Source organism: Atractosteus spatula, assembly GCF_055471065.1.
Source record: "Atractosteus spatula isolate fAtrSpa1 chromosome 10 unlocalized genomic scaffold, fAtrSpa1.hap1 SUPER_10_unloc_1, whole genome shotgun sequence".
NCBI classification, from domain to species: domain Eukaryota; kingdom Metazoa; phylum Chordata; class Actinopteri; order Semionotiformes; family Lepisosteidae; genus Atractosteus; species Atractosteus spatula.
In genome coordinates this window covers 2911907-2936555 of record NW_028296612.1, presented here as the reverse complement: position 1 = coordinate 2936555, position 24649 = coordinate 2911907, and the positions used below count along the sequence as shown (strand labels likewise).

General features: G+C 56.4%; 2 protein-coding genes across 2 annotated transcripts; both read right to left on the bottom strand.

Moving 5' to 3' along the window:
- Window positions 1-3488: 3488 nt before the first annotated feature.
- Window positions 3489-7180, bottom strand: LOC148813436 (V-type proton ATPase subunit G 2-like). The gene is made up of 3 exons (XM_088908269.1): window positions 6994-7180; window positions 4232-4332; window positions 3489-3665 (listed from the first exon to the last, which is right to left on the bottom strand). Exons 1-3 carry the CDS (start codon window positions 7073-7075, stop codon window positions 3492-3494), a joined length of 357 nt encoding a protein of 118 aa, XP_088764395.1. The 5' UTR covers window positions 7076-7180; the 3' UTR covers window positions 3489-3491.
- A 10577-nt stretch (window positions 7181-17757) lies between these two features.
- Window positions 17758-24298, bottom strand: LOC148813435 (macrophage mannose receptor 1-like). The gene is made up of 7 exons (XM_088908226.1): window positions 24223-24298; window positions 23541-23885; window positions 23039-23389; window positions 21756-22088; window positions 21172-21507; window positions 19211-19564; window positions 17758-18756 (listed from the first exon to the last, which is right to left on the bottom strand). Exons 1-7 carry the CDS (start codon window positions 24263-24265, stop codon window positions 18752-18754), a joined length of 1767 nt encoding a protein of 588 aa, XP_088764352.1. The 5' UTR covers window positions 24266-24298; the 3' UTR covers window positions 17758-18751.
- Between the last annotated feature and the right edge of the window lie 351 nt (window positions 24299-24649).

Genomic DNA, 24649 nt, shown 5'->3' with positions numbered 1-24649 from the left:
GGCTGTCCAGTCCTGGTCCTGGAGGGGTCAGTGTGTGTGTGTCTGCAGAGTCTCCAGGGGTCTTTAAAGCAGGGCTGTCCAGTCCTGGTCCTGGAGGGGTCAGTGTGTGTGTGTGTCTGCAGAGTCTCCAGGGGTCTTTAAAGCAGGGCTGTCCAGTCCTGGTCCTGGAGGGGTCAGTTTTTACAGAAAAGTCTCTTTAGAGCACTAACACCTGAATCGTTGGGGGAGATTCCAATGAAGACATGTTGTGTTTAAGAGTGAGGGTCTGTTAGTGATCTGTCTCTCGTTCTGTCATCGTCTCTCATGATTTCTCTCAAGGGGATCACTTGTGGCGAGGAGAGATGCCCTGTCCAACTGTGCTGTGTCCAACAGGCTCACTGCTCAGCAGGGAGTTTGTAGTGTGTGAGCAGAGCAAGGAATTAGTGGACAGTGCTGTGTCCCACAGGCTCACAGCTCAGGAGGGAGTTTATAGTGTGTGAGCAGAGCAAGGACTTAGAGGACAGTGCTGTGTCCAACAGGCTCACAGCTCAGCAGGGAGTCTGTAGTGTGTGAGCAGAGCAAGGAACTCGTTAGGGGGCTGTGCTGTGTCCCACAGGACCACTGCTCGGTTATTTTGTCGGATCGATGGGCAGAGTCGTCGAACTGCATCCTGCGCTTAAGAGTTGATGCGTCTTCCAAGAAAAGGAACACAGAATCTACACGAAAGAGGTTTGAAAAGGAATGACATTTCTGCCATACCACGCGTTCTGCCATACCACAATAGCGGGGACGGTTTTCCAAATTCATCTCCACCTTCCGCGTGTCTGAAGCAACGCTGGGGAAATACCTGATCTTCTGTACTGATCGTCGTACTGTATTTTAGAAACTGGCCCGAAAGAAAATAAACTGTCCGGAGCTCTTCTACACGCGTCAGTTTTCTCCATTTAATTGCGTTTATTGATTTAAGAGACGAACACGTACACTCTTACACGTCATGCAGATGTTAACTGAATTACAGGGACACGTACTGTACGTTTTCCAGAGAAGTTTTTCCAGATACATTCCACATAACGTTTTCAGAACAGACTGTGTTTCTTCCCGTTGACCGCTGGGCCGCAGGACTGGCAGCAGGGCAGCGCAGAGCAGAGCAGAGCAGAGCAGGAGTCAGAGATCTGGGCTCGTGAACCGGAGGGCTCAGGGTTCAAACTCCCCTGCACTTCGCAAGACAGGAAGTGCAGGGCATCAGGAGAGCTGTGAGGGTGTCTGAGGGCTCAGAGATCTCTGTCTCCCCCTTGTGGAGCGGATGTGTACTGCAGGCCGCTGGTCTCCTTCGGGTTTGTCCAGCCATCTCCCTCGCAGCTCTCCATCACAGGACACACACTCACACACACTCACACACCCTGGACAGGACACCAGTCCATCACAGGACACACTCACACACCCTGGACAGGACACCAGTCCATCACAGGACACACACACACTCACACACCCTGGACAGGACACCAGTCCATCACAGGACACACACACACTCACACACCCTGGACAGGACACCAGTCCATCACAGGACACACACACACACTCACACACACTGGACAGGACACCAGTCCATCACAGGACACACTCACACACACTGGACAGGACACCAGTCCATCACAGGACACACTCACACACACTGGACAGGACACCAGTCCATCACAGGACACACACACACACACACACACACACCCTGGACAGGACACCAGTCCATCACAGGACACACACACTCACACCCTGGACAGGACACCAGTCCATCACAGGACACACACACACACACACACACACTCACTCACTCACTCACTCACACCCTGGACAGGACACCAGTCCATCACAGGACACACTCACACACACTCACACACCCTGGACAGGACACCAGTCCATCACAGGACACACACACACACACACACACACACACACACACACACACACACCCCCCCTGGACAGGACACCAGTCCATCACAGGACACACACACTCACGCCAGGCCAATATTCCCAGAATCCAGTGAACCCACTGGCATGTTAAGAACCCGGAGCGCTGGCGAATATGTGGAGCTCATGCAGACTCCACACAGACGGACTCCCCCAGGTTCAAAATGGAACCCAGGGCCCCAGTGCTGCGAAGATTGGGGACCCCTGAGCTGTAAGGCTCGCTGGACTGGGGTCCCCAGGATCCCACAGCCTTCCTTCCAGTGACGAGGGAGAGTCCGGGCGCTGCTCTGCGCTGCCCCCCGGTGGCGGTGGCGGAGCAGAGAGACACGGGACCACAGGGCCTCAGGACGTGTGGAGATGGAGGCACGGCCCTGCGGGATTTGGCACTGCGGGTCCTCCGGCCTGCCTCCTGCCACAGCGATGTGTCCAGGTGGACCCCCGAGCCTGGAGGACCCGACCCAGGACTGGGGTTCTGCCAACCCCCCCCCCCCCCCCCAAGCTATAAAGCTGAGTGAGAGATCCTGGCACTGTGGCACTGTCTGTGTCTTTCCTCCCCTGTCTGTCTCCTCCTGCCTCTCTTTCCCTGAGTCTCTCTCTCTCCCCCTGTCTGTCTCCTCCTGCCTCTCTTTCCCTGAGTCTCTCTCTCTCCCCCTGTCTGTCTCCTCCTGCCTCTCTTTCCCTGAGTCTCTCTCTCTCCCCCTGTCTGTCTCCTCCTGCCTCTCTTTCCCTGAGTCTCTCTCCCCTTGTCTGTCTCCTCCTGCCTCTCTTTCCCTGAGTCTCTCTCTCTCCCCCTGTCTGTCTCCTCCTGCCTCTCTTTCCCTGAGTCTCTCTCTCTCCCCCTGTCTGTCTCCTCCTGCCTCTCTTTCCCTGAGTCTCTCTCCCCTTGTCTGTCTCCTCCTGCCTCTCTTTCCCTGAGTCTCTCTCTCTCCCCCTGTCTGTCTCCTCCTGCCTCTCTTTCCCTGAGTCTCTCTCTCTCCCCCTGTCTGTCTCCTCCTGCCTCTCTTTCCCTGAGTCTCACCTCCCCTGTCTGTCTCCTCCTGCCTCTCTTTCCCCGAGTCTCACCACCCCTGTCTGTCTCCTCCTGCCTCTCTTTCCCTGAGTCTCACCACCCCTGTCTGCCTCTCTCTCCCCCTGTCTGTCTCTGTCTGTATCTGTCTCTCACTCCCCCCCAATCTCTCTTCCTGTCTCTCTATCTGTCCCCCTCCCTCTGCCTCCCCCCCACTGTCTCTAGGCATCTCTCTCTATCTGTCTCTCTCTCTATCTGTCTGTATCTGTCTCTCACCCCCCCCCCCCGTATCTCTCTTCCTGTCTCTCTCTCTATCTGTCCCCCCCACCCCTGGCCCCCCCCGCTGTCTCTGTCTCTCTCTCTCTCTCCCCCCCCCCCCGGCCCCCCGCTGTCTCTCTCTCTCTGTCTCTCTCTCTGTCTCTCTCTCTGTCTCTGTCTCTCTCTCTCTCTCTCCCCCCCCCCCCCCCCCCCCGGCCCCCTGCTGTCTCTCTCTCTCTGTCTCTGTCTCTCTCTCCCCCCCCCCCCCGGCCCCCCGCTGTCTCTAGGCGGGGAGGTGGTAGTTGGAGTGGATCTGCGGAGAGATCTGGCAGCTCAGGCTCAGCAGCTGCCTCAGCACCCTCTCCCGGTTGCGCTGGTAGCTGCCCTGCATGGACTGGATCTTCTGACGGGTCTGCTGCTCCACCTCCGAGGACAGGTTCCCCTGAGAGCCCAGGACCTGAGGACAGAGACAGTCCACCAGCACTGCAGGACACTCCAGTACACGAACACTGCACTGAGAGAGAGAGGGGTTCACACAGACACACTGACTGGACACTCCAGTACATGAACACTGCACTGAGAGAGAGAGGGGTTCATACAGACACACTGACTGGACACTCCAGTACATGAACACTGCACTGAGAGAGAGAGAGGGGTTCATACAGACACACTGACTGGACACTCCAGTACATTAACACTGCACTGAGAGAGAGAGGGGTTCATACAGACACACTGACTGGACACTCCAGTACATGAACACTGCACTGAGAGAGAGAGGGGTTCATACAGACACACTGACTGGACACTCCAGTACATTAACACTCCACTGAGAGAGAGAGGGGTTCATACACACACACTGACTGGACACTCCAGTACATGAACACTGCACTGAGAGAGAGAGGGGTTCATACACACACACTAACTGGACACCCCAGTACATGAACACTGCACTGAGAGAGAGAGAGAGAGGGGTTCATACAGACAGACAGCAGAGTGTGTGTGTGCGCGTGTTCTCTCTCTCACCATGTGCTGTTTCTGTGAGAAGAGCTTCTCTCTGTCGGCCCTGTACTGGTCGATGTCTAACTGGGCCTCCTCTTTCGCCTGTTTCAGCCTGCGGGTCTTTCCTGAGCAGACGGGGAGAGAAGGGGCGTCAAGGGAGACCCGGGCGGGTCCAGCTGGCAGCGTGGGGGACCCTGTGCAAGCCCAGAACTGACGGCCAGCTGGGTGAGCAAGACTCTGCACATCACTGGCGTCGGACAGGTTACGTTTCACTTCAGAAAGGTCACTGAGGAGCCCATCCGGTAGTGAGTAGGTATGTGAGCTAGTAGAGACTGGACACAGGTAGACCTGGCTGTGCAGACCAGGACAAGGCTGGCCTGTTCCCCACCCCCACCCCCCTCTGTGTACAGAAGAGCCTCCTGTCCTGACTGGAGGAGCTCACCCAGCTGTGTCTGGAGAGGAGCCAGGGTATCGGCTTCAACCACACAGCTGGGCAGCTTGTTCCCCACCCCCGCCACCCTCTGTGTACAGTAGAGCCTCCTGTCCTGACTGGAGGAGCTCACCCAGCTGTGTCTGGAGAGAGAAGCCAGGGTATCGGCTTCAACCACAGGGCTGGGCAGCCTGTTCCCCACCCCCACCACCCTCTGTGTACAGTAGAGCCTCCTGTCCTGACTGGAGGAGCTCACCCAGCTGTGTCTGTGTGAGAGAAGACAGGGTATCGGCTTCAACCACACAGCTGGGCAGCTTGTTCCCCACCCTCTGTGTACAGTAGAGCCTCCTGTCCTGACTGCAGGAGCTCACCCAGTTGTGTCTGGAGAGGAGCCAGGGTATCGGCTTCAACCACAGGGCTGGGCAGCTTGTTCCCCACCCCCACCACTCTCTGTGTACAGAAGAGCCTCCTGTCCTGACTGGAGGAGCTCACCCAGCTGTGTCTGGAGAGAAGCCAGGGTATCGGCTTCAACCACAGGGCTGGGCAGCTTGTTCCACACCCCCACCCCCCTCTGTGTACAGTAGAGCCTCCTGTCCTGACTGGAGGAGCTCACCCAGCTGTGTCCGGAGAGAAGCCGGGGTATCGGCTTCAACCACACAGCTGGGCAGCTTGTTCCCCACCCTCTGTGTACAGTAGAGCCTCCTGTCCTGACTGCAGGAGCTCACCCAGTTGTGTCTGGAGAGGAGCCAGGGTATCGGCTTCAACCACAGGGCTGGGCAGCTTGTTCCCCACCCCCACCACTCTCTGTGTACAGAAGAGCCTCCTGTCCTGACTGGAGGAGCTCACCCAGCTGTGTCTGGAGAGAAGCCAGGGTATCGGCTTCAACCACAGGGCTGGGCAGCTTGTTCCCCACCCCCACCCCCCTCTGTGTACAGAAGAGCCCCCTGTCCTGACTGGAGGAGCTCACCCAGCTGTGTCTGGAGAGAGAAGCCAGGGTATCGGCTTCAACCACAGGGCTGGGCAGCCTGTTCCCCACCCCCACCACCCTCTGTGTACAGTAGAGCCTCCTGTCCTGACTGGAGGAGCTCACCCAGCTGTGTCCGGAGAGAAGCCGGGGTATCGGCTTCAACCACAGGGCTGGGCAGCTTGTTCCACACCCCCACCCCCCTCTGTGTACAGAAGAGCCTCCTGTCCCGACTGGAGGAGCTCATCCAGCTGTGTCTGGAGAGAAGCCAGGGTATCGGCTTCAACCACACGGACTGGGTAGCTTGTTCCCCACCCCCACCCCCCTCTGTGTACAGTAGAGCCTCCTGTCCTGACTGGAGGAGCTCACCCAGCTGTGTCTGGAGAGAAGCCGGGGTATCGGCTTCAACCACAGGGCTGGGCAGCTTGTTCCACACCCCCACCCCCCTCTGTGTACAGAAGAGCCCCCCTGTCCTGACTGGAGGAGCTCACCCAGCTGTGTCTGGAGAGAAGCCAGGGTATCGGCTTCAACCACACGGACTGGGTAGCTTGTTCCCCACCCCCACCCCCCTCTGTGTACAGTAGAGCCTCCTGTCCTGACTGGAGGAGCTCACCCAGCTGTGTCTGGAGAGAAGCCGGGGTATCGGCTTCAACCACAGGGCTGGGCAGCTTGTTCCCCACCCCCACCACTCTCTGTGTACAGAAGAGCCTCCTGTCCTGACTGGAGGAGCTCACCCAGCTGTGTCTGGAGAGAAGCCAGGGTATCGGCTTCAACCACAGGGCTGGGCAGCTTGTTCCCCACCCCCACCCCCCTCTGTGTACAGAAGAGCCCCCTGTCCTGACTGGAGGAGCTCACCCAGCTGTGTCTGGAGAGAGAAGCCAGGGTATCGGCTTCAACCACAGGGCTGGGCAGCCTGTTCCCCACCCCCACCACCCTCTGTGTACAGTAGAGCCTCCTGTCCTGACTGGAGGAGCTCACCCAGCTGTGTCCGGAGAGAAGCCGGGGTATCGGCTTCAACCACAGGGCTGGGCAGCTTGTTCCACACCCCCACCCCCCTCTGTGTACAGAAGAGCCCCCTGTCCTGACAGCCTATATGACGCGTTTGCAAACAACATCGGAACGAGGGCTTGTGCAGCGCGAAAGTAAAAACCGGGCTGCGTCTGCAGCTCTGTCGGCGTGTCTCAGTGATCCTTATCACCGGCCCTCGCTGCTCGGAACCGGGCCGTGCGCTGACGCGGTGGACCGAGACCGCCGGCGCCGCTCCGGTCCCGGGGGACTGACGGCTCCGCTCAGCCCGAGATCCGGGCGGAAGAGCGAGCGAGCGCCGCACGGGGTACCCCCCGCCGCACGGGGTACCCCCCCCCCCCCCCGGTCCAGCCCCGGTCCGCTTACGCTTCCGCGCCTCGGCCACCTTCTCGGCCGCCCGCTTCTCCGCCTGCAGGAGCTGCTGGATGCCCTGCGACTGGCTCGCCATGGCGCCCGGGTCCTGCTCCGAGGATGAGGAGGATGATGGTGGTCCTGCTTATCGCCGCTGAGCGCTTCCCCGTCTCTCTCTCTCTCTGCCTCTGCGGCACCGGCGATCGTGAGCGCGCAAGCCCGGCCGCCCGCGCGTGCCCGCGGCCCGGTGACGTCTCTCTGCGGCGGCGCGGGCGGCGCCGCTTTGATCCGCCCCGCCTCCCCAACGCGGGTGACGCGCGTCTCCTGTGACGTCACTCGCCCGGCGCCGGTCGGTCTTTTTTTTTTTTTATTTTTTTTTTCGCCTCATCTTCTTCTCGTTGTGAATTGTTCTGAGCGGGATCGCTGTACCTGCGGCCGTCACCGGCGTTAGCCGCCTTTATTCTGCGCGACTGCGGGTCCGTGCCCGTCCGGCTGTAAACGGCACCACGTTCAGCTTGCGTCATTTTCAAATGGTAAAGATGGGATTCTAAAACTAAAACCAGCCGGTTTTCAGGCCGACCCCTCTTACAGGCGGCTTGGTCTCGCAAGACTGTGTGTGACGCAATCTATATCAATATAGAGATCAGAAACAACAATAATAATAATAATATCAAAAAAAATCGTGATAAGGTCAGGACAGGAGGCTCTTCTGTACACAGAGAGGGGTGGGGGTGGGGAACAAGCTGCCCAGCCCTGTGGTTGAAGCCGATACCCTGGCTCCTCTCCAGACACAGCTGGATGAGCTCCTCCAGTCAGGACAGGAGGCTCTTCTGTACACAGAGGGTGGTGGGGGTGGGGAACAAGCTGCTCAGCCGTGTCCTGTCTATACAGCCAGGTCTGCCTGTGTCCAGTGTCTGTGTCCAGGCTGTGGTCACTGAGCCTGTCCTCTCTGGACAGCCAGGTCTGCCTGTGTCCAGTGTCTGTGTCCAGGCTGTGGTCACTCTGAGCCTGTCCTCTCTGGACAGCCAGGTCTGCCTGTGTCCAGTGTCTGTGTCCAGGCTGTGGTCACTGAGCCTGTCCTCTCTGGACAGCCAGGTCTGCCTGTGTCCAGTGTCTGTGTCCAGGCTGTGGTCACTGAGCCTGTCCTCTCTGGACAGCCAGGTCTGCCTGTGTCCAGTGCCTGTGTCCAGGCTGTGGTCACACTGAGCCTGTCCTCTCTGGACAGCCAGGTCTGTCTGTGTCCAGGCTGTTCACTTTGAGCCTGTCCTCTCTGGACAGCCAGGTCTGCTTGTGTCCAGTGTCTGTGTCCAGGCTGTGGTCACTGAGCCTGTCCTCTCTGGACAGCCAGGTCTGCCTGTGTCCAGTGCCTGTGTCCAGGCTGTGGTCACTGAGCCTGTCCTCTCTGGACAGCCAGGTCTGCCTGTGTCCAGGCTGTGGTCACTGAGCCTGTCCTCTCTGGACAGCCAGGTCTGTCTGTGTCCAGGCTGTGGTCACTGAGCCTGTCCTCTCTGGACAGCCAGGTCTGCCTGTGTCCAGGCTGGACAGCCAGGTCTGCCTGTGTCCAGTGCCTGTGTCCAGGCTGGACAGCCAGGTCTGCCTGTGTCCAGTGCCTGTGTCCAGGCTGTTCACTCTGAGCCTGTCTTCTCTGGACAGCCAGGTCTGTCTGTGTCCAGGCTGTGGTCACTGAGCCTGTCCTCTCTGGACAGCCAGGTCTGCCTGTGTCCAGTGCCTGTGTCCAGGCTGTGGTCACACTGAGCCTGTCCTCTCTGGACAGCCAGGTCTGTCTGTGTCCAGGCTGTTCACTTTGAGCCTGTCCTCTCTGGACAGCCAGGTCTGCTTGTGTCCAGTGTCTGTGTCCAGGCTGTGGTCACTGAGCCTGTCCTCTCTGGACAGCCAGGTCTGCCTGTGTCCAGTGCCTGTGTCCAGGCTGTGGTCACTGAGCCTGTCCTCTCTGGACAGCCAGGTCTGCCTGTGTCCAGGCTGTGGTCACTGAGCCTGTCCTCTCTGGACAGCCAGGTCTGCCTGTGTCCAGGCTGTGGTCACTGAGCCTGTCCTCTCTGGACAGCCAGGTCTGTCTGTGTCCAGGCTGTGGTCACTGAGCCTGTCCTCTCTGGACAGCCAGGTCTGCCTGTGTCCAGGCTGGACAGCCAGGTCTGCCTGTGTCCAGTGCCTGTGTCCAGGCTGGACAGCCAGGTCTGCCTGTGTCCAGTGCCTGTGTCCAGGCTGTTCACTCTGAGCCTGTCTTCTCTGGACAGCCAGGTCTGTCTGTGTCCAGGCTGTGGTCACTGAGCCTGTCCTCTCTGGACAGCCAGGTCTGCCTGTGTCCAGTGCCTGTGTCCAGGCTGTGGTCACACTGAGCCTGTCCTCTCTGGACAGCCAGGTCTGTCTGTGTCCAGGCTGTTCACTTTGAGCCTGTCCTCTCTGGACAGCCAGGTCTGCTTGTGTCCAGTGTCTGTGTCCAGGCTGTGGTCACTGAGCCTGTCCTCTCTGGACAGCCAGGTCTGCCTGTGTCCAGTGCCTGTGTCCAGGCTGTGGTCACTGAGCCTGTCCTCTCTGGACAGCCAGGTCTGCCTGTGTCCAGGCTGTGGTCACTGAGCCTGTCCTCTCTGGACAGCCAGGTCTGTCTGTGTCCAGGCTGTGGTCACTGAGCCTGTCCTCTCTGGACAGCCAGGTCTGCCTGTGTCCAGGCTGGACAGCCAGGTCTGCCTGTGTCCAGTGCCTGTGTCCAGGCTGGACAGCCAGGTCTGCCTGTGTCCAGTGCCTGTGTCCAGGCTGTTCACTCTGAGCCTGTCTTCTCTGGACAGCCAGGTCTGTCTGTGTCCAGGCTGTGGTCACTGAGCCTGTCCTCTCTGGACAGCCAGGTCTGCCTGTGTCCAGGCTGTGGTCACTGAGCCTGTACTTCGTCAGGATCTGTTATGGAGATTATGGAGATTTCCCCAGCGGGATCAGTAACTGGAATGTAGTTCCAAAGCGAAGCGGGGGGGGGGACACGAATAAAAACTACATGTCCCAGAATGCACCGTCCGCGAAGGAAATTGTGCAAACTGACCGGTAACCGTTGACGAAAGAGACGCTTCGCCGTTAGGCGGCGGTAGTGTAGCGGCTGTTGATGGCGAAGCCCAGACGGAGTCGGAGGCCCGAAGGGAAATCAAAACTAAGGCGAATCCGCGGTAAAGGCGGCTGTTCCCAGCCCGGGACAGGAGTTTTGCGGCCTGAGGCCGATGCGGGGACGGGGGGTTTGCGGCTGAAGGTGTCTGAGGCGGGTCGGTCCTCCGGGAGCGCGCAGCTCTAACGGCCGCCCGAATTCAAAACCCGCCCCGCGGGGTCGCGCACGCACGCACTTCCCGGCTCCTCCCCGGAAACAGGAAGTGTCGCCGGTGGCGGGAAGGGACGGGAGCGGCGCTGTGGGAGAGAAACGTTTCCGAAGCGGAAAAAAGACGACGTGTCGTTTCGCTTTTTACCCGCGGCTTAAAAAGATTATAGAGAACTTATAAAAGATGGCGGAGGGACCTCCCCTGAGGTCTCAACTCGCCACGAAAACGTTTGTCCGGGTTTAACAAGTCAGGGGCGGATTTTGCTGAGTCAGAAATTGCCGCGTTCAGCAACAACACGGAGGAAGGCAGCGAGAGCAGCCGGCTGTGGACGGAGGAGACGATGGAAACAGACGGCCAGGACGTCCAAGCAGCAGCAGAAGCTCCGTGGACAGCTCACGCCTGGGCCGCCACAGGACAGAGACTCCGGGGACATCGCTTTTAAAGGTCCTGTCGTTCACACACTGGACTGGACACTACACCCTCGATAAGACAGCAGCCCACTGGACACGACGCCCACAGGTCCTGACGTTCACACACTGGACACTACAGCCTCGATAAGACAGCAGCTCACTGGACACGACGCCCACAGGTCCTGACGTTCACACACTGGACACTACAGCCTCGATAAGACAGCAGCCCACTGGACACGACGCCCTCAGGTCCTGACGTTCACACACTGGACACTACAGCCTCGATAAGACAGCAGCCCACTGGACACGACGCCCACAGGTCCTGACGTTCACACACTGGACTGGACACTACAGCCTCGATAAGACAGCAGCCCACTGGACACGACGCCCTCAGGTCCTGATGTTCACACACTGGACTGGACACTACAGCCTCGATAAGACAGCAGCCCACTGGACACGACGCCCACAGGTCCTGACGTTCACACACTGGACTGGACACTACAGCCTCGATAAGACAGCAGCCCACTGGACACGACGCCCACAGGTCCTGACGTTCACACACTGGACTGGACACTACACCCTCGATAAGACAGCAGCCCACTGGACACGACGCCCACAGGTCCTGACGTTCACACACTGGACACTACAGCCTCGATAAGACAGCAGCCCACTGGACACGACGCCCACAGGTCCTGACGTTCACACACAGGACTGGACACTACAGCCTCGATAAGACAGCAGCCCACTGGACACGACGCCCACAGGTCCTGACGTTCACACACTGGACTGGACACTACAGCCTCGATAAGACAGCAGCCCACTGGACACGACGCCCACAGGTCCTGACGGTCACACACTGGACTGGACACTACAGCCTCGATAAGACAGCAGCTCACTGGACACGACACCCACAGGTCCTGACGTTCACACACTGGACACTACAGCCTCGATAAGACAGCAGCCCACTGGACACGACACCCACAGGTCCTGACGTTCACACACTGGATACTACAGCCTCGATAAGACAGCAGCCCACTGGACACGACACCCACAGGTCCTGACGTTCACACACTGGACTGGACACTACAGCCTCGATAAGACAGCAGCCCACTGGACACGACGCCCACAGGTCCTGACGGTCACACACTGGACTGGACACTACAGCCTTGATAAGACAGCAGCCCACTGGACACGACACCCACAGGTCCTGACGGTGACACACTGGACTGGACACTACAGCCTCGACAAGACAGCAGCCCACTGGACACGACACCCACAGGTCCTGACGTTCACACACTGGACTGGACACTACAGCCTCGATAAGACAGCAGCCCACTGGACACGACACCCACAGGTCCTGACGTTCACACACTGGACACTACAGCCTCGATAAGACAGCAGCCCACTGGACACCTGATGCCCACAGGTCCTGACGTTCACACACAGGACTGGACACTACAGCCTCGATAAGACAGCAGCCCACTGGACACGACGCCCACAGGTCCTGACGTTCACACACTGGACACTACAGCCTCGATAAGACAGCAGCCCACTGGACACGACACCCACAGGTCCTGACGGTCACACACTGGACTGGACACTACAGCCTCGATAAGACAGCAGCTCACTGGACACGACGCCCACAGGTCCTGACGTTCACACACAGGATTGGACACTACAGCCTCGATAAGACAGCAGCCCACTGGACACGACGCCCACAGGTCCTGACGTTCACACACTGGACTGGACACTACAGCCTCGATAAGACAGCAGCCCACTGGACACGACGCCCACAGGTCCTGACGTTCACACACTGGACTGGACACTACAGCCTCGATAAGACAGCAGCTCACTGGACACGACGCCCTCAGGTCCTGACGTTCACACACTGGACTGGACACTACAGCCTCGATAAGACAGCAGCTCACTGGACACGACGCCCACAGGTCCTGACGTTCACACACTGGACTGGACACTACAGCCTCGATAAGACAGCAGCTCACTGGACACGACGCCCTCAGGTCCTGACGTTCACACACTGGACACTACAGCCTCGATAAGACAGCAGCCCACTGGACACGACACCCACAGGTCCTGACGGTCACACACTGGACTGGACACTACAGCCTCGATAAGACAGCAGCTCACTGGACACGACGCCCACAGGTCCTGACGTTCACACACTGGACACTACAGCCTCGATAAGACAGCAGCCCACTGGACACGACGCCCTCAGGTCCTGATGTTCACACACTGGACTGGACACTACAGCCTCGATAAGACAGCAGCCCACTGGACACGACGCCCACAGGTCCTGACGTTCACACACTGGACTGGACACTACAGCCTCGACAAGACAGCAGCCCACTGGACACGACGCCCACAGGTCCTGACGTTCACACACTGGACACTACAGCCTCGATAAGACAGCAGCCCACTGGACACGACACCCACAGGTCCTGACGTTCACACACTGGACACTACAGCCTCGATAAGACAGCAGCCCACTGGACACGACACCCACAGGTCCTGACGTTCACACACTGGACACTACAGCCTCGATAAGACAGCAGCCCACTGGACACGACGCCCACAGGTCCTGACGGTCACACACTGGACTGGACACTACAGCCTCGACAAGACAGCAGCCCACTGGACACGACACCCACAGGTCCTGACGTTCACACACTGGACTGGACACTACAGCCTCGATAAGACAGCAGCCCACTGGACACGACACCCACAGGTCCTGACGTTCACACGCTGGACACTACAGCCTCGATAAGACAGCAGCCCACTGGACACGACACCCACAGGTCCTGACGTTCACACGCTGGACACTACAGCCTCGATAAGACAGCAGCCCACTGGACACGACACCCACAGGTCCTGACGTTCACACACTGGACACTACAGCCTCGATAAGACAGCAGCCCACTGGACACGACACCCACAGGTCCTGACGTTCACACACTGGACACTACAGCCTCGATAAGACAGCAGCTCACTGGACACGACACCCACAGGTCCTGACGTTCACACACTGGACTGGACACTACAGCCTCGATAAGACAGCAGCCCACTGGACACGACGCCCTCAGGTCCTGACGTTCACACACTGGACTGGACACTACAGCCTCGATAAGACAGCAGCCCACTGGACACGACACCCACAGGTCCTGACGTTCACACACAGGACTGGACACTACAGCCTCGATAAGACAGCAGCCCACTGGACACGACACCCACAGGTCCTGACGTTCACACACTGGACTGGACACTACAGCCTCGATAAGACAGCAGCCCACTGGACACGACACCCACAGGTCCTGACGTTCACACACTGGACTGGACACTACAGCCTCGATAAGACAGCAGCTCACTGGACACGACACCCTCAGGTCCTGACGTTCACACACTGGACACTACAGCCTCGATAAGACAGCAGCCCACTGGACACGACACCCACAGGTCCTGACGTTCACACACTGGACACTACAGCCTCGATAAGACAGCAGCCCACTGGACACGACACCCTCAGGTCCTGACGTTCACACGCTGGACACTACAGCCTCGATAAGACAGCAGCCCACTGGACACGACACCCGCAGGTCCTGACGTTCACACACTGGACACTACAGCCTCGATAAGACAGCAGCCCACTGGACACGACACCCTCAGGTCCTGACGTTCACACGCTGGACACTACAGCCTCGATAAGACAGCAGCTCACTGGACACGACGCCCACAGGACCTGACGTTCACTCACTGGACACTACAGCCTCGATAAGACAGCAGCCCACAGGTCCTGACGGTGACACACTGGACACTACAGCCTCGATAAGACAGCAGCCCACTGGACACGACACCCACAGGTCCTGACGTTCACACACTGGACACTACAGCCTCGATAAGACAGCAGCTCACTGGACACGACGCCCACAGGTCCTGACGTTCACACACTGGACACTACAGCCTCGATAAGACAGCAGCCCACTGGACACGACGCCCTCAGGTCCTGACGTTCACACACTGGACTGGACACTACAGCCTCGATAAGACAGCAGCTCACTGGACACGACACCCACAGGTCCTGACGTTCACCCACTGGACACTACAGCTTCGATAAGACAGCAGCCCACTGGACACGACGCCCACAGGTCCTGACGTTTACACACTGGACACTACAGCCTCGATAAGACAGCAGCCCACTGGACACGACGCCCACAGGTCCTGACGTTCAAGCACTGGACACTACAGCCTCGATAAGACAGCAGCCCACTGGACACGACGCCCACAGGTCCTGACGGTCACACACTGGACTGGACACTACAGCCTCGATAAGACAGCAGCCCACTGGACACGACGCCCACAGGTCCTGACGTTCAAGCACTGGACACTACAGCCTCGATAAGACAGCAGCCCACTGGACACGATGCCCACTGGTTCTGACGTTCACACACTGGACACTACACCCTCGGTAAGACAGCAGCCCACTGGACACGACGCCCACAGGTCCTGACGTTTACACACTGGACACTACAGCCTCGATAAGACAGCAGCCCACTGGACATGACGCCCACAGGTCCTGATGTTCACACACTGGACACTACAGCCTCGATAAGACAGCAGCCCACTGGACACGACGCCCACAGGTCCTGACGGTGACACACTGGACACTACAGCCTCGATAAGACAGCAGCCCACTGGACACGATGCCCACAGGTCCTGACATTCACACAGATGACGCTGCAGATGTTGGAGATGGGTGTTGTGTCCCTATGGAGAGGACGATGTGGCCAGGGATCTGGGAAAGCCTGGGAGAATCCCAAGAAGATCCGCGAGGGAGGAGAGAGTTGTGGACCTGGTAAGTCAAGGCTGGTGTCTGAGAGAGCGCTGCTCATGAGGAAGCCTTCTGTCTGAGAAGATCGGAGGTGTACGGAGACTGTGTATGGATGTTTGAGGAGATTGAATAATCTGAGTAATCAGGTGCTCGTGGTCCTCTGTGATTGAAGCTTATTTGCTGTGCTGGTCTGTGACTGCCCTGTGATCTATTTTCTGTGTTGGTCAGTGACTACACTGTGATCTATTCGCTGTGCTGGTCTGTGGCTATACTACGATCTATTTGCTGTCCATGTCGGTGATTACACTGTGATCTATTCACGGTGATGTTCAGTGACTACGCTGGGATCTACTCACTGTGCTGGTCTGTGACCACACTGGGATCTATTTGCTGTGCTGGTCTGTGACCACACTGGGATCTATTTGCTGTGCTGGTCTGTGACCACACTGGGATCTACTCGCTGTGCTGGTCTGTGACTACACTGGAATCTATTTGCTGTGATGGTCTGTGACCACACTGGGATCTACTCGCTGTGCTGGTCTGTGGCTATACTGTGATCTATTTGCTCTGCTGTTCTGTTACTATATTGTGATCTATTCGCTCTGCTGATCTGTGGCTATACTACGATCTATTTGCTGTGCATGTCTGTGATTACGCTGGGATCTATTCACGGTGATGTTCAGTGACTACGCTGGGATCTATTCACTGTGCTGGTCTGTGACCATACTGGGATCTACTCGCTGTGCTGGTCTGTGACCACACTGGGATCTACTCGCTGTGCTGGTCTGTGACCACACTGGGATCTACTCGCTGTGCTGGTCTGTGACCACACTGGAATCTATTTGCTGTGCTGGTCTGTGATCACACTGGGATCTACTTGCTGTGCTGGTCTGTGACCACACTGGGATCTACTCGCTGTGCTGGTCTGTGACTACACTGGAATCTATTTGCTGTGATGGTCTGTGACCACACTGGGATCTAGTCGCTGTGCTGGTCTGTGGCTATACTGTGATCTATTTGCTCTGCTGTTCTGTTACTATATTGTGATCTATTCGCTCTGCTGATCTGTGGCTATACTACGATCTATTTGCTGTGCATGTCTGTGATTACGCTGGGATCTATTCACGGTGATGTTCAGTGACTACGCTGGGATCTATTCACTGTGCTGGTCTGTGACCATACTGGGATCTATTCACTGTGCTGGTCTGTGACCACACTGGGATCTACTCGCTGTGCTGGTCTGTGACCACACTGGGATCTACTCGCTGTGCTGGTCTGTGACCACACTGGGATCTACTCGCTGTGCTGGTCTGTGACCACACTGGGATCTATTTGCTGTGCTGGTCTGTGATCACACTGGGATCTACTTGCTGTGCTGGTCTGTGACCACACTGGGATCTACTCGCTGTGCTGGTCTGTGACTACACTGGAATCTATTTGCTGTGATGTCTGTGACCACACTGGGATCTAGTCGCTGTGCTGGTCTGTGGCTATACTGTGATCTATTTGCTCTGCTGTTCTGTTACTATATTGTGATCTATTCGCTCTGCTGATCTGTGGCTATACTACGATCTATTTGCTGTGCTGGTCTGTGACTACTCTGGGATCTACTCACTGTGCTGGTCTGTGACTACTCTGGGATCTACTCACTGGGCTGGTCTGCTACTATATTGTGATCTATTCGCTGTGCTGATCTGTGGCTATACTCCGATCTATTTGCTGTGCATGTCTGTGATTACGCTGGGATCTATTTTCTGTGCTGTTCTGTGACTACTCTGGGATCTACTCACTGGGCTGGTCTGTTACTATATTGTGATCTATTCGCTGTGCTGATCTGTGGCTATACTACGATCTATTTGCTGTGCATGTCTGTGATTACGCTGGGATCTATTCACAGTGATGTTTATTGACTACGCTGGGATCTATTCACAGTGATGTTTAATGACTACTCTGGGATCTACTCGCTGTGATGGTCTGTGACTACACTAAAATAACTTGTGTTGCAAACCAACAGTGAACTTTCATTTGTTTCGGGAAGTGAAAAGACAACACAATCAAGATGCAAAGCTGTTTAATTTCTGATAAAGGTTCAGTGACAAATTGATTATTTATTACTCATATTATTGTTTCTCATGAATTAGAAAAAACAGTATAGAAAAATAAGTTTATATTTAAATTTAATTATCAATCCCAAAGTTTTTAATATATTTTTTAATAAATTAAACTTATGGCGGACCGCGATCCCAATTTCTCAGTTATTAAATCTTGGTAAGAAAATAAATTCATTTTTAGGGAATGTAAAGCTTGTATAAATTTTGGAATTGAGCACAAAATCGTGAACTGTGTAAAAGTACTGTAAGTCGCCATGCTGTTACAAAGTCACATCTCGGTTCCATGACCTGCGAGGTGAGGTGGCCCTTCCTGCTCACTAGTCCCTGTGATGACTAATGTACTGGGGTGGACAAGCAGATAAGCAGAGGTTGTGCAGCAGATATTTCACCACAGAGATGTTCCAACTTGATGCACGCAGAGTTAACAAGTAGTGCTTGTCGATAAACCCGTCTGGAGGTGGAGAGCAGTGTTTTCTACTGGATTAGAAGAGCTGTACTCACAGGCCCGCTTGTGTACAGAGTCGCAGGCCTGCTTGTGTACAGAGTCGCGGGCCCGCTTGTGTACAGAGTCACAGGCCCGCTTCACCTCACCAGAGTTTTTTTTTGCCTTGCTGTGAATCTTAGAATACGGCACTGCACAGACCTGGAAGTTTAATCTATTTTGGGATGTAAATTGGAGGTTTTACAAGTTACTGTGCACATTTTACTTTTATTGCGGTTTAAAATGCACTCATCAGTGCTGATTCTTTCTAACCCTCTGAAATATAAAAATAGCTGTGAGGACAGGACAGGAGGCCCTCCACCAAAACCAAATTAAATATTTTTCACATTTTAAATTAAAGTTGTGAATAGAAATGAATTTATGTTTTACAGCAGAACCTTACTTTTACAGTAAGAAATGCAGCACAGAAGCACAGAGATCAAGACTGAAGAATGCTGGATATCTGTTGAGTCTTTGCCAAGACGTGAAAGGACGCAGACATCATCTGTGAGTGTGAAATGTGGTTTCACTGGAGGAGAGATCAGCGCAGTCAAAAGCAGGGTGTCCATCTTGCAGCTGCATTTCGCTGGTGTGACGGACAGGACTCACACTGTTCACCCTACAAGAGAAACACTGATAGTCAGACAGGGGCGTGTCGCTGGTGTGTGACGGTCAGGACTCACGCTGATAGTCAGACAGGGGCGTGTCGCTGGTGTGTGACGGTCAGGACTCACGCTGATAGTCAGACAGGGGCGTGTCGCTGGTGTGTGACAGTCAGGACTCACTGAGAGTCAGACAGGGGCGTGTCGCTGGTGTGTGACAGTCAGGACTCGCACAGAGTCAGACAGGGGCGTGTCGCTGGTGTGTGACAGTCAGGACTCACGCTGATAGTCAGACAGGGGCATGTCGCTGGTGTGTGACAGTCAGGATTCACACTGATAGTCAGACAGGGGCATGTCGCTGGTGTGTGACAGTCAGGATTCACACTGAGAGTCAGACAGGGGCCTGTCGCTGGTGTGTGACAGTCAGGACTCACTGAGAGTCAGACAGGGGCAGTAAAGGAGTCTCAGTACCTCTGTAGCAGATGAAGTTGAGTTTCTCCTCACAGTCACGGTGAGTCCAGCTGCCCCCTCTGTCTCTGTCCAGGGCTCCACAGTAGCTGTTAAATATGAACTGATTGTCTCCCCCTGTACCCCAGTTCTGATAATTAAGCAGTTGTCCATTCACCCAGAACCAGAACCCGAAGATCCGACTCTGTCGCAGGCCCAGCCAGACCCAGGCGGACTCAGCAGACCGGGCCTCTTCAACAGCGTAGCTCTGCTCCTGGTGTGACTGGATATCCGCCAGGCCAGTGCGGTGAGTCTGACAGTGATCCAGGGCCTCAGCCCAGGACTTCTTCTCTCTCACCAGGTAGAGCTCTCTGGTGTCTGGAAGAGAGCAGGAGAGACTGTCAGAGATGCAGGAGAGACTGTCAGAGACGTGACAGCGATTGGGGTGGCAGCTGAGTAGGTCTGAGTTTAATCGGTCGATCGCAGCTCAGATCAGATAGGCAATGCCAGCAAAAATCATTAAATCACTTAACCCCAGATCGATCGATCAGTTTCTACACCAGGAGTCTCCTGACTGATGTTAGTGCAGCGTCTGTGAGCTGTCCTCGCCAGTTTCTACACCAGGAGTCTCCCTGACTGATGTTAGTGCAGCGACTGTGAGCTGTCCTCGCCAGTTTCTACACCAGGAGTCTCCCTGACTGATGTTAGTGCAGCGTCTGTGAGCTGTCCTCGCCAGTTTCCACACCAGGAGTCTCTCTGATTGATGTTAGTGCAGCGTCTGTGAGCTGTCCTCGCCAGTTTCTACACCAGGAGTCTCCCTGACTGATGTTAGTGCAGCGTCTGTGAGCTGTCCTAGCCAGTTTCTACACCAGGAGTCTCCTGACTGATGTTAGTGCAGCGTCTGTGAGCTGTCCTCGCCAGTTTCTACACCAGGAGTCTCCCTGACTGATGTTAGTGCAGCGTCTGTGAGCTGTCCTCACCAGTTTCTACACCAGGAGTCTCTCTAATTGATGTTAGTGCAGCGTCTGTGAGCTGTCCTCGCCAGTTTCTACACCAGGAGTCTCCCTGACTGATGTTAGTGCAGCGTCTGTGAGCTGTCCTTGTCAGTTTCTACACCAGGAGTCTCCCTGATTGATGTTAGTGCAGCGTCTGTGAGCTGTCCTCGCCAGTTTCCACACCAGGAGTCTCCCTGACTGATGTTTGTCAGCGTCTGTGAGCTGTCCTCGCCAGTTTCCACACCAGGAGTCTCCCTGACTGATGTTTGTCAGCGTCTGTGAGCTGTCCTCACCAGTTTCTACACCAGGAGTCTCCTGATTGATGTTAGTGCGGCGTCTGTGAGCTGTCCTCGCCAGTTTCTACACCAGGAGTCTCCTGATTGATGTTAGTGCAGCGTCTGTGAGCTGTCCTCGCCAGTTTCTACACCAGGAGTCTCCCTGACTGATGTTAGTGCAGCGTCTGTGAGCTGTCCTCGCCAGTTTCTACACCAGGAGTCTCCCTGACTGATGTTAGTGCAGCGTCTGTGAGCTGTCCTCGCCAGTTTCCACACCAGGAGTCTCCCTGACTGATGTTTGTCAGCGTCTGTGAGCTGTCCTCGCCAGTTTCCACACCAGGAGTCTCCCTGACTGATGTTTGTCAGCGTCTGTGAGCTGTCCTCACCAGTTTCTACACCAGGAGTCTCCTGATTGATGTTAGTGCGGCGTCTGTGAGCTGTCCTCGCCAGTTTCTACACCAGGAGTCTCCTGATTGATGTTAGTGCAGCGTCTGTGAGCTGTCCTCGCCAGTTTCTACACCAGGAGTCTCCCTGACTGATGTTAGTGCAGCGTCTGTGAGCTGTCCTCGCCAGTTTCTACACCAGGAGTCTCCCTGACTGATGTTAGTGCAGCGTCTGTGAGCTGTGCTCGCCAGTTTCTACACCAGGAGTCTCCCTGACTGATGTTATTTCCCTTCAGGACATGAACCCAAGTGGAAAACAGAGCCGTCCTCACCCCAGTGACAGAAGAAGGGTCTGATCTCACTGCAGTTTTTCTCTGTCCATCTGCCTCTCGGGCTGCCCTGCAGGTCCACCTGCGCACATCTCTGTCCACCTGCTGACCCAGGCTGCCCTCCTGTCCAGTTCCTGAAGCTGGACGCCCCCTGGTCTGACCACTTCCAGGGCTCATTGTACAGGCCGATCCACACCCTGTGACCCCGCGCTGACCGCCGAACCTCCTCATTCTCACTCTGGCTCCTCACACTGACCAGCTCTGTGTGCTTCTGTCTGCAGAGACTCTGGGCTTCAGTCCAGGTCTGGTTGAGTTCAATCAGGGTGACGTTACTGCGCTCTGAACAGACAAGACAATGTATCAGTGAGTCAAAATGTCAGTAAGACACTGGAGTGATGGACTGTCCTCTTACCTGTGTCGAGTGACAGTGGTGAGGTGTGTCTCTGATTCAGAGCAGAGAGACGTCAGTCAGATACTGGAGTGATGGACTGTCCTCTTACCTGTGTTGAGTGACAGTGGTGAAGTGTGTCTCTGATTCAGAGCAGAGAGACGTCAGTCAGATCTGGTGTGATGGACTGTCCTCTTACCTGTGTTGTTGAGACACATGAAGTAGTTCCTCTCCTCACAGTCTCTCTCTTCCCATCCTCCCTCAGAGTCCATCAGCACACAGGCGCGCCCCTGGGGTTGAGTGTAGGGGCTCCCTGCAGCTCCCCCAGACCCCGGGACTCTCTGTGTGTTCTTATACAGACCAATCCAGGCTCCTCCTTTATCACCAGTTTTTGTGAGGCTGAGAAGTTGTCTCTGCTGCTCCTCAGTGAACACAGTGACCAGGTCTGTGTGATTGTGCCGGCAGTATTCCTGAGCTCGAACCCATGATAGGTTATAGTGTATGAAGTGGTACTGCTCAGAGGAGTCTGTAGCTGTAAATGAATGAACAAGATGAATGCTCCCAAACTTTCTCTGTTCTCTAAGTTTCCAGATTCACCAGTTTGGACAAGGAGCCTGACTCTTGTCAGATATTTCAGTCAGTCAGACACTGAGCGGACAAACAGCCCACTGCTGTCATCATGGTCTCCGTCTGTGACCCTGAGTGACACAGGAGCGAGCGGGAGGAGGGACGCCGGAGCGAGCGGGAGGAGGGACGCCGGAGCGAGCCGGAGGAGTGGAGTGACACCGGAGCGAGCGGGAGGAGGGACACCGGAGCGAGCCGGAGGAGTGGAGCGACACCGGAGCGAGCCGGAGGAGTGGAGCGACACCGGAGCGAGGAGGAGTGGAGCGACACCGGAGCGAGGAGGAGTGGAGCGACACCGGAGCGAGCCGGAGGAGTGGAGCGACACCGGAGCGAGGAGGAGTGGAGCGACACCGGAGCGGGCAGGAGGAGTGGAGCGACACCGGAGCGAGGAGGAGTGGAGTGACTCTGGAGCGAGCAGGAGGAGTGGAGTGACTCTGGAGCGAGCAGGAGGAGTGGAGTGACTCTGGAGCGAGCAGGAGGAGTGGAGTGACGCCGGAGCGAGCCGGAGGAGTGGAGTGACGCAGGAGGAGTGGAGTGACACAGGAGCGAGTGGGAGGAGGGACACAGGAGCGGGCGGGAGGAGTGGAGCGACGCCGGAGCGAGCCGGAGGAGTGGAGTGACGCAGGAGCGAGCGGGAGGAGTGGAGTGACACCAGGGCGAGCGGGAGGAGTGACACCAGGGCGAGCGGGAGGAGTGGAGTGACACCAGGGCGAGCGGGAGGAGTGGAGTGACGCAGGAGCGAGCGGGAGGAGTGGAGTGACGCAGGAGCGAGCGGGAGGAGTGGAGTGACGCAGGAGCGAGCGGGCGGAGGGACGCCGGAGCGAGCAGCCTGTCAGCCTCTGTCAGGTTGTGACTCACCATTGTAGCAGAAGAAGGGGCTGGGATACTGTCCAGTTGCATCGTTCCAGCCACCTCTTGTGTTATTCTGATTATTTACGTTATCTTGTAAATAGATCTCCGTGTACAGTGCTCCTCCACTGGGCTCCCCAGGACTCCAGTTGCGAAACCCAGAGCGTCTCCCGTCAGACCACTCCCAGCCGTCTTGGAGCAGAGCGATCCAGACAGCGTGTCCCTGCGCCGTCATTCGGATCTGTTCAGACTCTCCCACACTGTCCACCCGGGGCAGGTCGGAGCAGCTCTCTCTGCAGTGTCTCTGGGCTGCAGCGAAGGTCTTGTTTTCCCTGATCAGCCTGTACTGCTGTCCTCCACCTGTGAAGACAAAGATCAGGAGTGATGGTGTGTACAGCTGTGAGACTACAAATCCCATAGCGCTTTGCACACCACCGTTTCCTGTTTCCTGTTCATTCCTGTGTTCAATAGTTAAACTGAGCTCTCACTCTCAGATTGAGTGTCGTCTCACCTTGACTCTCACATATGAAGTAGTTCTCCTCGCTGCAGTTTCTCTCCTCCCAGAATCCCGTTGCGTTGAGAACAGCGCAGGGGAGCTGACTCCTCCAGTGGGTGAAGGTCACGACCTCTCCGCCAGACCACTGCCAGCTCTCTCTGCAGTCTCGGTACAGGCCTATCCAGGCTGGGCCACTGGGCAGGTTAGTGGTGTTGAGGACTGTGTCCATGTCTGCTGTGCTGTTGATGGAGGCCAGGTCAGTGTAGGTGTCTCTGCAGTGTCTCTGAGCGTCGGTCCAGCTCAGGGGTGAGTCCACAAAGTAGAACTTCCTGATGTGGCTGGATCCAGGAGGACAGAGCACTGGGAACAGAAAACCAAGCAGGCGGAGTTCTGACGAGCAGCAGCAGCTCGTGCTCAGAGCCTGTGCTTTAGAAAGTAGTTAATAACCTCAGGCTACTCCCCGCGACCCCGGTCTCCTGAGAGAGGAAGGATATCGCTGGGGAGGGGGTCTGTACAGAGACACAGGAGACAGAGCTCCCCTCCCTCCTCCTCTCCCTCTTCTCCAGAGAAACTGGGGTCCAGGGAGTCACCTGTAGCCTTGCCTGTCGTGTCCAGGATTCGCCAGGTATCGCCCAACACCGATACCTGCGGCCCGAGTGCTGGAACGAGATTGAGACAGAGGTCAGAGGTCACTCACCGGCCACGGCCAGCAGCAGACAGGCCAGCCCCTCCCTCTCCATCTCCGCGGAGCCGCTGGGAGGTCGGGCAGCGCGTGTCCAAGCCCTTCCCTGGACAGGCAGTGGGGTCGGTTCCCGGGGTCAGTCCGCTGGCCAGCCCCTCAGACAGCAGAGCTGGGAGCCGGACAGGAAGTCTGTCAGGTGATCAGCTGAGTGTGCCGTCGGTCAGCATGTCAGACAGAGATCTGGAGCAGCAGCAGCAGAAGGGACAGCTGTCTCTCTCCCTCTCTCTTTCCTCTCATTCACTCTGTACTTGTCTCTCACTGTCTCCCCTTCTTTCCTCTCTCTCTGTACCGGTCTCTGTCCCTCTATCTCTCCTTCTCCCCTCTCTCTCTGTACCTGTCTCTCTTTCTCTCCTCTCTGTACCTGACCCTGTCTCTTTCTCTC